At 40.1% G+C, this 12,500-nt stretch overlaps 2 protein-coding genes across 2 annotated transcripts in view; one reads left to right on the top strand and one right to left on the bottom strand.

The window, feature by feature from the left end:
- LOC138031147 (uncharacterized) overlaps nucleotides 1–12,500 on the top strand; it is a 317,245-nt gene that overhangs the window by 144,406 nt on the left and 160,339 nt on the right. The window lies entirely within an intron of this gene.
- The window catches only part of LOC138030819 (uncharacterized), a 17,692-nt gene that overhangs the window by 614 nt on the left and 4,578 nt on the right, over nucleotides 1–12,500 (bottom strand). The window contains exons 2-6 of the mRNA XM_068878691.1: nucleotides 9,817–10,143; nucleotides 5,694–6,020; nucleotides 2,532–2,807; nucleotides 2,255–2,332; nucleotides 1–515 (exon numbers count right to left, since the gene is read on the bottom strand). The exon at nucleotides 1–515 is cut by the window's left edge and continues 614 nt beyond it. Of these exons, the coding sequence (XP_068734792.1) occupies nucleotides 322–515; nucleotides 2,255–2,332; nucleotides 2,532–2,807; nucleotides 5,694–6,020; nucleotides 9,817–10,143 (1,202 nt within the window). The 3' untranslated portion in view covers nucleotides 1–321. The remainder of the gene's footprint in view (nucleotides 516–2,254; nucleotides 2,333–2,531; nucleotides 2,808–5,693; nucleotides 6,021–9,816; nucleotides 10,144–12,500) is intronic.

The raw sequence follows: 12,500 nt of genomic DNA, 5'->3' as shown, positions 1-12,500 counted from the left end.
AGAAGATTGGTTGAAAGGCAATTGAGAGAACTTCAACGTGGAAAAATTTCTTCGAAGCTCCTCTTTGGTATTGGAAAGCGTGCTAAACAGTTGAAGAATTTCGCATTATTAGCTTTCCCTGGCATTCAGATTTCTTAAAATAGAGACAATAAAATAACGAGAGCGGAAGGGAAGACCCCCAATTGGGAGTATCTCGATCAAATCAAGAGAAATATCTGACGATGCAAGCATGACAACGTAACGTACTTCAGGCGAGCCTGCAACTCGTGGAAAAACCTATTTCAACCAAAAGCATGATATCCTCGCTTTTACCGAATGAATTCACAGACAATCTGCCACATATGGATTTCCCAGTGTGACAAGACTATCGTACAGCCTGCCAACAGTGCTGCCAGATTTAGTGTCCCAACGTCGTAGCGCCTCTTCAGCCGGATCCCTGATTCGCGCATCTATGTACCGAATTTGAACATGGTTTATTCCCAAATACTCGGCTAAGTCCTTCCAACTGTTATCACCTGAAAACATAAGTGAACCAAATCAAGTCAGAGGCTAAAAAGACCATTACAAGAACAAAACTAAGTAGAGGTATGTCCGGAAACAGCGTTCATTTTTTTCCGCCCCAACCGAGTTGGAAAGGTTTGGCTGAGGGGCTCATAATCGATCATCACAAGACTATCCATATGTTATGGTCACGAGCACCAGCACAGGGGAAGACGTGATGATTTTTATTCTTTCTTGTTTCATTTTTTTTTTTTCCTTTGCTTGTTGACGTCACAGAAAAAGGATTTAACGAGGAAAAACAACCGCACTGCACGTGATGCAGGTTATTTATCGTCGTGAACAAAACCATAGTTAATAGGGGGGACTGGTTTTGAAGCTCGGCAAACATCAAAGCAGCGAACAAAGATCCCGTGATTTAGGTTGGAAAGTCGACGGCCGTGCACAATCTTTTGTTTTGCAGGCATACACTATGCATGAATTACGTAGCCAACACATTTCTATTTGTTGGTTTCTCAGTACGGAGTAAACAACTATTGTGTTTTGTGCACGGTCAAGGCCAAAAAAGAGAACAAAAACAACAGACTTAACTGATTAGAGTGTAATGTGAAGAGCTAGAAATTTGTCGGGTTCATAACCATTCCCCTCTATTAACTATGAAAAAACAAAGCAACTTGTTTGGATGAATGTTTCTGCCATGTGTTTTTCTTGGTAGGGCGTGAAATGATGTCCCAAAAATACCTTTTTCAACTGCGTTGATGCTAAAAACCCACAGTGGAAGACGTACTCCATTAGTTATGGGCTCTGTCGCAGGTTAAGGGAAAAAATCCTGTGTTCAGTACAGGCGCCGTCATCTTGAGTCAATAGGGAGCTTACGAAACGAGGACGACGACGGCTACGACGACTTCATTTAAAAATACGAGTTCGCGTTATTCATATCACTACGAAACTATTTCATGTCGTTTCACGTTAAAAATGTGTAGTAACCGTCGAGGAATTAAACTGGTATGAGTGGGTTGGAAGCGTAGAGAGAGAACTGAAAATTCATCGTCATGTGCTAACGTCCTCCACAGAACCTTGAATTTGGTCATTTCACGTCGTCATTTGGGAGATGGCGGCAAAGAAATGTACCAAAATGTAAAACGCACGTGCAGGGCCATTGTTTTTGCTCACTAAACCTATTGTTTTGTAGCGTCGTCGTTGCCGTCGGCGTCGTCGTTTCGTAAGCTCCCTACTGTTAAGTGCTGCGGTTGCCGTATTTTTGTGACATAAAGAGCTTTGTGATAATAACAATAGGGAGACCGCAACTCGTCACTTTTACTCAAGATGGCGGCGCCCTTATAATTTGCGAAAACAAGCGATTTTCAAATCCGTTTACTTCGGAGAAAAACGTTTGATTTGAAAAAATTTCAAACAAATTTCACTGTCAGCATTATTTCCTGTGGTTTAAATTTATTTTTTGTTGGAGTGGAAGTACCTTTTACACGTGGCCATGCTAATTAACTATGTTTAGGTACAACCAGGCTTTAATTAATAAAGGTAGGGTGAATTTATTAGCGTGAGCTAATTCCGTGTCCCACGAGGTTTTTCTCTGCTAATTCCAATCTTCCCCAGATTATCATGCACTTGACCAGGAAAGCGAGGGTTTGAAATCTCCTCGCTGTTTCATGGGCAACCCCCAGAAAAGTGAATTTCACTCCAAGACACACCAGTAGGCTCAAACTGACACAATTTCTTACACAATTGCTGAACATACCACATAATTGTTCAGTCAGTGTTTTCCGCACAGATGGAAGCATATTCCTTATATACATTTTGGGCGGCAACAAAGGACCTAAAACCAAAACATAACTTTTAAATGCCTGAAAACTTTCCAGATGTAGAGGTTGGGACAGCTTAGACTTGAGTTGGGTTATGATGCATAAAGTTGCATAATTATCACTTCGCAAGGTCGGAAATGGACTAAGGTCTTGAGATACTTTAACTAATTTTGGATTACCTAATTGGTTATTTTATCTGACATATGTGCTTACCAGTTACACCCTTATAATCACTTAAGACCTCTCTGAGAGTCTTTACTGTATCCTTTCTGATATGATCGCTTAATACGTCTGTGAACTGGCGAATAGCATAACTTTTGTTCTGCTGTATTAGCGTCAAGGTATCTGCATGTTCATTAGCACCAATTTCTTTTATTAGTTGCTTTCTCAAAAATTCGTTTGCATGTTTTCCAAGGCCATCTATGATTTGCTTAGCTTCTTCGTCAGCCAGATCTCCAAAAAACTTCACTTTTCTGTCTTCTGTGGAGGCTGCAAAAGGTACAGGGTAGAAACAAACACGTTGATCATGTTAGTGTAGCATTACACTTTTAAACTTTTACCGTTATGTCAGTTCTATTTTCGCTAACATTTTTGGTTAGTTTGAATTTATATGCTTGTAACGAATATTTTAATCTACAAAGAATCATTGTATTGATAGATATATATATATATATATAATAATAAGTTAAATGCTTCGAGCCAACAGAGATGCTGCGCCAGAAGGATCCAAAAGGATTCAGAGTCCAAACCTCGAGAAGATAATTCAAAATTGTTATGGAAAACGAGGACGGACAACTTGGAGCGAAGGAAAATACATACAGTAAAAAATTCTAAAAATGATAAAAAATTCAATAAAAAACGTTTCGGTCTGTGACCTTTTTATACCCTACTATAAACTTTGAATTAGTTTTTTCTGAGCGCGAGCTCTACGTGCTAGACTTAACTCTATATCTTATCGAGGGTTTTATTCAGACAGACGTTTATTCAAAGCCAACGGATAGCCATCTGTACCTCCCACCATCAAGTGCTCATCCTAAACACGTTTTTAAGGCTATTCCTTATGGCGTAGCGACAAGGTTACAAAGAAACTGCTCGGAACAAATTTTTCTTGCCGAGAGAACTACTGAATACAAGGGTTATTTAGTCAATCAAGGTTACCCTTCTAAATTAGTGGATGATCAATTTCGTAAGGCCTCAACCATACCCAGAATTGATCTACTTAGGACTCGTGCCAGATCTAAGAAGAAATTATTTCCATTTGTGACCACATTTAATCCAAATCTACCTGATGTAGGTCGCATCATCAGCAAACACCTAGCGATTTTGGATTCCAACCCTAAATTAAAAGAGCTTTTTCCTCCAAATTCCATCATAGCATCCTTTCGGAGATCTAAAAACCTTAAGGGATTGTTGGCGCCATCTCGCTATGGCCCCAACACTGAACGCGGAGAGATTGTTGAGGCTAAGGGTTGTTTTAAGTGTAAAAGGACAAGATGCGATCTCTGTCGCAACTTCTTAGTTGAATCAAATTCTTTCCTAAGTTTTCAAACTGGTAAAAGTTACAAAATACGATCAAAACTTTCTTGTGATTCCAAGAACATTATTTATTTGGCCTCGTGCAAGAAATGTCGCCTGCAATACATTGGTTCTACAACAACTGACTTCAGAGTTAGATTTCGCAACCATAAGTCTGCTATGGTCACTAAGAAAAAGACTTGTGAGGTAGCGGTACATTTCAACAAAACACCACATGATTTAAGCGACTTCTCATTCCAATGTATTGATCAAGTGCACGAAACTGTCAACAACTCATGCAGCATCGAGAAACTCCTTATCACTAAAGAGGCATATTGGAGTGCACAGTTGTTTTCTCTGGCACCTTTTGGCTTGAATAGGCGTCAGGAATTTCACTCGAAAAAAAGAATAAACTACAATTGACGTGGAGATCACATGTAAATTGGGCGGAGGCCCCCAGGGGCTCTGATTAGGAATTATGTTTTATCTCTCGCCATTTCATTTTTAACGCTGGTTCATTACGCTGGCTCCTTTGCATTCTCAGTGGACTCGACCGCCTTTTCTTTTCTCTTTTCATTTTATTTGTATGTTTGTATTCTTTTATTTTATCTTTCGATTTGGTTTTCCCCGTGGGTTTGTTTCGTATAGTCATCGTTTTCACGCGTAGTGATTACCGATTGTTCATCACTTGTTAATTTTTTGCGAATATATGTTATCACGCCCTGTTATATAATCATCTTTGTAATGTTTTGTCATCTTTTATATTGTGAACTTATTTGAGGAAATTGTGATTTACCATTCACTTGCACTGCAACTGATGAAGGTCACAGACCGAAACGTTTTTTATTGAATTTTTTATCATTTTTAGAATTTTTTACTGTATGTATTTTCCTTCGCTCGAAGTTGTCCGTCCTCGTTTTCCATAACAATTTTGAACTATATATATATATATATATATATATATATATTTAGCTCTTTGGCATTTCAAAGCTTTTGCTTTCATGTCCAAATTGAGCATTCTACAAGGATGAGTCACTGCCACTAGCAATTGCGCATGCTCACTAGCTCGCTAGTTTGAGCACTCTGGCATGGCTTGGGTGTACCACATGTGTGGGACATCTGGGGTGGGTTTATAGGTTTTGCCACAATTGAGAAGGAGGAATGGTTGTACTGGTGTGGCGGAGAGGGCGTATCAGAGGAGGCATGATTGGCTGGGGTTCAGGGTGTACTGGGAGCTTTGTCGGAAGTATGATGTGAAGTGTGCTGATGTGTGGTATAAGGAGGTTCTGGATGGGGTGAGGGTATCAGAGGATGGGAATAGGAACATCTGGTGGGATAGGAGTGTCGGGACAGCACAGAAGATGGAACATAATCGTCCAGACGTTACTGTAGGTGGACCGAGTGGCTCAGGAGTGGACGTTTGTCACTTTCTCGGTGCCTTTGGATGAGGACGTAGTGTCTAAAGAAGATAAGAAAATCACACACTACTCTCCTCTGGCAAAGAAAATCAGAAAGATGCATCAGTGTTGACGAAGACTGTGCCCTGGTTGTTGGGTGTCTGGTCGGTTGGAGGGCTTTTTGAAAGTCTTGGGATTCAAGATGTGTTGAGAGGAATGCAGGTCCTGCCGTCATTGGCATCACCCTAATCCTCCAGAAGACGCTTAGTCTCTAAGCCCCAGTTTGGGGACCATCTCCTCACAGCTTCTGTTCGCAGAAAGTCAACAATTACTATGATCGTCATCATTATGGTAATTGTATGGTTACTACTTTATATGCACAAACAAAACAAAACTAAAAATGTTGAGTACTGAGTGAACAGATTTTTACACTCTCAATGTATCACTGTAAACCATCACTCACCTGAGATTTGATTAAAATCATTGACAGTTGCCTCATTTTGGAGTGCTTCTGATGATTGACCTGTGTCTGTAATGCTAGTTGATGATACGTCACTACTTCCATTGCTTTGAAATGGAACATCAGAATCAATTTGGGTATTGCTCTGTGGTGCCACACTTGTAGCTCTTTCAGCGTCATTTGGACATATTTTCGCCGTAGAGGAATTTGAAGGGGTTGCTTCTCCGGAATTTTGATGATTTCTGGTACTGCTGGGTTTGTTTGACTGTGGTGTGTGACCATGAGCTGGGGCGCCACTTGAAGATGTTTCAGGCTCTTCAGTACTTTTAACTGCAACAGTGAAGGAGCATATATGCAAAAGGACTGTCAGAAATAAGTTGGTTAAATTGTCCATTAAAAAAACAATGGCATCTTTGTCTAAACTTAAACTTTGTCAGCACAAGGGTATTATGCACTTTACCTTACCAATCAGCCAAGAAATCGTGGCTGAATGTTTAAATTGCATTGAATACTTATTTTCACAGACAGCCCAAGCTTATAGTGTCAAGAAAGCAACATTGATGCAAATGTAAGGATTTTTCCCTGGAAATCCCAATATCAGATTCCCTGATTCCGAGACAATAGTTATTATTTCAATGAAAAGGCTAACCTTACTGCCATTGTGTGTTACCTCCTTCCTGTGTGGTTATTTTCCTGATTTTATTTAAGGCTAGCTACTGGTAGTTATTGACACTAATAAAAGAGACCACAAAAAATAGCTGCAATGAATTAAGGCTTTTTACTGAGAACTGTTGCCAATGACATTTTTCTCTTTTGAACCAGCTGTTGTTACGATGTAGTCAAGAAACTTAAAGGTACATGTCAACCAACAACTTGAATGACCCAGACATTGGTCATAATATTGCATATTATCTTCCTTCAAAAGGGAAGAAATCTATAATTCAGTACACTGTAAAAGGATGGACTGAGACTGAAAAAACTGAGTTTAAGATAACATAAAGCTTAATGTCCCTTTGGCTTGAGAAACTGTCATTAATGATTATCCACTACTGAATGTGGTCTCAAAAAAAACGAAAGGTTCTAGTTAAGCAACTTCCTTGAACATTTGCTATTGTACAAAGTTCTTTGAAACCATATTTGGTTTTATAACTTGTCCTGATCTGGTACACACCACTTGCTTGTGGGGAGACGTCGTCACCACATCAGCACAACTTGATTTCTGGTCAGGCAGCTTAAGCCTGTATTGTAAGTAGAATGACAACTTATAGAATGATCTGTGGCTTGAACTGGTTTTGTTTGTTGAACAGCTTACTAAGGGGAACTTGCAGGTTGAAAAGATTGTGTTTGGTGGGTGGATTTTGGTGATACTTGCAGCCATTCACATTTACGAGGTAGCTGCAAGGGTTAGTTACATTCTATAGAAGAACGCCAGGTTTTTCAATTGCTATCGCTGGTAGCTCAGGGTGTACTTAAACGTATGACTGTCTAATGATGAGACTGCATGGGTAATGTTTTGGCACTAACGTCACAATAATGCTTGTCTTCAAAACTTGGGCTCCAACTGAGGACTGGGCTTTGGGTTTGTCCAGAAACTCTTTGCATGGCAAGGATACTGTTCTCCGCAACATGAAACATTGTAGGTTGGAGCTATCCTCTGAAGGCAAAGGTGACTTCAAATTTTATGATGGCTTAATTTCCACACACCTTCTCTCCATTTGTTAGCCTTCAAGATATAATTGTCTTCATGATCTTAAATTTTGAGTCAGCTTTCCCCTTCCTCTTTTAGTTGATGGGGACTGGAACTGAGGTGTTGAAAGTCCCAGGCAAACAAGCTGAAATAATACTTGGTTAAGATGAATGGACTTCCATTTATCATCACAGCATTCACTCATAATCAGTGCCATAAGACTTCACAGTTTCAAGTCTTCCCTGGTCTCACAGAGTCTGCTCATGGTATTGGTTTCTGATGAAGATTGCTTTTTCTTCGCAGAATTTTTCTTTCTAGTTGACAATGCATACTAAACAGAGGTTTACTAGACTGTGGCAGTCGTGTTTTGTCACGCAAACGAATAATAAGACAGGAGGGAGGCTTGGGAAGAGAAGAGAAAGAAAGGATTGCACCCTTTTCTGTAACCAACACGTTTAGAATCATCAAATCTGCTAATCTAAATAGTGAAAGTGATATGACAGATGGTTCCAACTTTTTTATCGCTAATGTAAAGAAACACTCAAAATAACAACAGTAACGGCGTGGGAATATTTAAGTCTACGTCGAATTCAATCAACTACTTGGAAAGAAAACCGCACAAAAACTACTGTATTTACTTTGAATTTCAACAGCAACACTTGAAAGAAGCCCGGTAAAAAGAGCGGTAGAAAAGCTAAGCAGAGAGAGGCCTCAGATTTTGGCTGGATTTGCAGAATACATGGTGTATATGTTAAGTTGAATTTTGGATTGTTTTGGCAAGTGTCCACGGTGAGATGTTTGTCCTCAAATATCAAGGACAAATTCGTGTTTAGAACGGACGACTCGTCAATCATAAAGTCAGAAGACCGAGCTTGTTCTGCAGAAATAATGACTCAATACTTGTTTGAAGCCATTCCATTTAACTCGACAAAAGAATCTGACAGTGCTGCATTGTCAACGGACCAATCTGCTGGTGCAACGGGAAATTCTGAATGCGTCGGTTACAGGAAAGGGTGAAGTCCCTTCTTTCTCTCCTCTTCCCAAGCCTCCCTCAGTCTTTTTATTTGTTTGCGTGACAAAATGCGACTGCCTCAGAACAGCTGGCCGGCCGCTTTTCTGTTTTGGTCACATGATTTACCAAATATGGTTGTGAGTCGAGCCAGACAAAGAAATCTTTAATAGAACACACTTAGTGAAAAAGGATAACTGTAGAGTTAAAGGTACTCGAGAAAAGACCATTTGAAGGAGTGCATAGCAACGGTTTGGTATTTAAGAGCCAAGCCCCTTAAGAGCTGTAATTTTAAGGCTTCAATCAATCAACCAACCAATCTATCTATCTGTCTTTCTGTCTATCTATACAGTTAGTTCTGTAATGATTGTAAAGCGATGTAGAGCAAAAGGAGAAGGGGGAGGAACTTGGTCTATTGGGATATGTCAAGGCAAGTGACGAGCGGATGTTGAAGGTTGTTGGACAGACGTTGGTTGTAAGAGAAATGAAGAAGGAGTACAAGAAGCAGGTGGAGAAGACAAGGAAGGAGACGTTTCGGGAGAAGGGGAGAAGAAGTCGCATGGGACGTGATGAGAAGTTGTGGCAGTGGCTTAGAGCTGGGTATTTGGAGAAGAGTACGGAGGAGTATGTTTTTCTGCTCAGGAACATGCTTTGCAAATGAGGTTATTTTGGGCCACAATTGAGAAGGAGTAATGGTTGTACTGGTGTGGCGGAGAGGGCGTATCAGAGGAGGCATGATTGGCTGGGGTTCAGGGTGTACTGGGAGCTTTGTCGGAAGTATGATGTGAAGTGTGCTGATGTGTGGTATAAGGAGGTTCTTGATGGAGTGAGGGTATCAGAGGATGGGAATAGGAACATCTGGTGGGATAGGAGTGTCGAGACTACACAGAAGATGGAACATAATCGTCCAGACGTTACTGTTGGTGGACCGAGTGGCTCAGGAGTGGACGTTTGTCACTTTCTCGGTGCCTTTGGATGAGGATGTAGTGTCTAAAGAAGATGAGAAAATCACACACTACTCTCCTCTGGCAAAGAAAATCAGAAAGATGCATCAGTGTTGACGAAGACTGTGCCCTGGTTGTTGGTTGTCTGGTCGGTTGGAGGACTTTTTGAAAGTCTTGGGATTCAAGATGTGTTGAGAGGAATGCAGGTCCTGCCGTCATTGGCATCACCCTAATCCTCCAGAAGACGCTTAGTCTCTAAGCCCCAGTTTGGGGACCATCTCCTCACAGCTTCTGTTCGCAGAAAGTCAACAATTACTATGATCGTCATCATTATCATCAAATCACCAAGCTCAGAAACTTAGAAGAATCGATTGGTAATTGTATGGTTACTACTTTATATGCACAAACAAAACAAAACTAAAAATGTTGAGTACTGAGTGAACAGATTTTTACACTCTCAATGTATCACTGTAAACCATCACTCACCTGAGATTTGATTAAAATCATTGACAGTTGCCTCATTTTGGAGTGCTTCTGATGATTGACCTGTGTCTGTAATGCTAGTTGATGATACGTCACTACTTCCATTGCTTTGAAATGGAACATCAGAATCAATTTGGGTATTGCTCTGTGGTGCCACACTTGTAGCTCTTTCAGCGTCATTTGGACATATTTTCGCCGTAGAGGAATTTGAAGGGGTTGCTTCTCCGGAATTTTGATGATTTCTGGTACTGCTGGGTTTGTTTGACTGTGGTGTGTGACCATGAGCTGGGGCGCCACTTGAAGATGTTTCAGGCTCTTCAGTACTTTTAACTGCAACAGTGAAGGAGCATATATGCAAAAGGACTGTCAGAAATAAGTTGGTTAAATTGTCCATTAAAAAAACAATGGCATCTTTGTCTAAACTTAAACTTTGTCAGCACAAGGGTATTATGCACTTTACCTTACCAATCAGCCAAGAAATCGTGGCTGAATGTTTAAATTGCATTGAATACTTATTTTCACAGACAGCCCAAGCTTATAGTGTCAAGAAAGCAACATTGATGCAAATGTAAGGATTTTTCCCTGGAAATCCCAATATCAGATTCCCTGATTCCGAGACAATAGTTATTATTTCAATGAAAAGGCTAACCTTACTGCCATTGTGTGTTACCTCCTTCCTGTGTGGTTATTTTCCTGATTTTATTTAAGGCTAGCTACTGGTAGTTATTGACACTAATAAAAGAGACCACAAAAAATAGCTGCAATGAATTAAGGCTTTTTACTGAGAACTGTTGCCAATGACATTTTTCTCTTTTGAACCAGCTGTTGTTACGATGTAGTCAAGAAACTTAAAGGTACATGTCAACCAACAACTTGAATGACCCAGACATTGGTCATAATATTGCATATTATCTTCCTTCAAAAGGGAAGAAATCTATAATTCAGTACACTGTAAAAGGATGGACTGAGACTGAAAAAACTGAGTTTAAGATAACATAAAGCTTAATGTCCCTTTGGCTTGAGAAACTGTCATTAATGATTATCCACTACTGAATGTGGTCTCAAAAAAAACGAAAGGTTCTAGTTAAGCAACTTCCTTGAACATTTGCTATTGTACAAAGTTCTTTGAAACCATATTTGGTTTTATAACTTGTCCTGATCTGGTACACACCACTTGCTTGTGGGGAGACGTCGTCACCACATCAGCACAACTTGATTTCTGGTCAGGCAGCTTAAGCCTGTATTGTAAGTAGAATGACAACTTATAGAATGATCTGTGGCTTGAACTGGTTTTGTTTGTTGAACAGCTTACTAAGGGGAACTTGCAGGTTGAAAAGATTGTGTTTGGTGGGTGGATTTTGGTGATACTTGCAGCCACTCACATTTACGAGGTAGCTGCAAGGGTTAGTTACATTCTATAGAAGAACGCCAGGTTTTTCAATTGCTATCGCTGGTAGCTCAGGGTGTACTTAAACGTATGACTGTCTAATGATGAGACTGCATGGGTAATGTTTTGGCACTAACGTCACAATAATGCTTGTCTTCAAAACTTGGGCTCCAACTGAGGACTGGGCTTTGGGTTTGTCCAGAAACTCTTTGCATGGCAAGGATACTGTTCTCCGCAACATGAAACATTGTAGGTTGGAGCTATCCTCTGAAGGCAAAGGTGACTTCAAATTTTATGATGGCTTAATTTCCACACACCTTCTCTCCATTTGTTAGCCTTCAAGATATAATTGTCTTCATGATCTTAAATTTTGAGTCAGCTTTCCCCTTCCTCTTTTAGTTGATGGGGACTGGAACTGAGGTGTTGAAAGTCCCAGGCAAACAAGCTGAAATAATACTTGGTTAAGATGAATGGACTTCCATTTATCATCACAGCATTCACTCATAATCAGTGCCATAAGACTTCACAGTTTCAAGTCTTCCCTGGTCTCACAGAGTCTGCTCATGGTATTGGTTTCTGATGAAGATTGCTTTTTCTTCGCAGAATTTTTCTTTCTAGTTGACAATGCATACTAAACAGAGGTTTACTAGACTGCGGCAGTCGTGTTTTGTCACGCAAACGAATAATAAGACAGGAGGGAGGCTTGGGAAGAGAAGAGAAAGAAAGGATTGCACCCTTTTCTGTAACCAACACGTTTAGAATCATCAAATCTGCTAATCTAAATAGTGAAAGTGATATGACAGATGGTTCCAACTTTTTTATCGCTAATGTAAAGAAACACTCAAAATAACTACAGTAACGGCGTGGGAATATTTAAGTCTACGTCGAATTCAATCAACTACTTGGAAAGAAAACCGCACAAAAACTACTGTATTTACTTTGAATTTCAACAGCAACACTTGAAAGAAGCCCGGTAAAAAGAGCGGTAGAAAAGCTAAGCAGAGAGAGGCCTCAGATTTTGGCTGGATTTGCAGAATACATGGTGTATATGTTAAGTTGAATTTTGGATTGTTTTGGCAAGTGTCCACGGTGAGATGTTTGTCCTCAAATATCAAGGACAAATTCGTGTTTAGAACGGACGACTCGTCAATCATAAAGTCAGAAGACCGAGCTTGTTCTGCAGAAATAATGACTCAATACTTGTTTGAAGCCATTCCATTTAACTCGACAAAAGAATCTGACAGTGCTGCATTGTCAACGGACCAATCTGAAATTCCTGTTGCTGGTGCAACGGGAAATT

The sequence above is a fragment of the Montipora capricornis genome, chromosome 2 (genome assembly GCF_036669925.1).
Source record: "Montipora capricornis isolate CH-2021 chromosome 2, ASM3666992v2, whole genome shotgun sequence".
NCBI lineage: Eukaryota > Metazoa > Cnidaria > Anthozoa > Scleractinia > Acroporidae > Montipora > Montipora capricornis.
The sequence above is the reverse complement of the archived record's forward strand: the minus strand, read 5'-3'. Positions and strand labels throughout refer to the sequence as shown.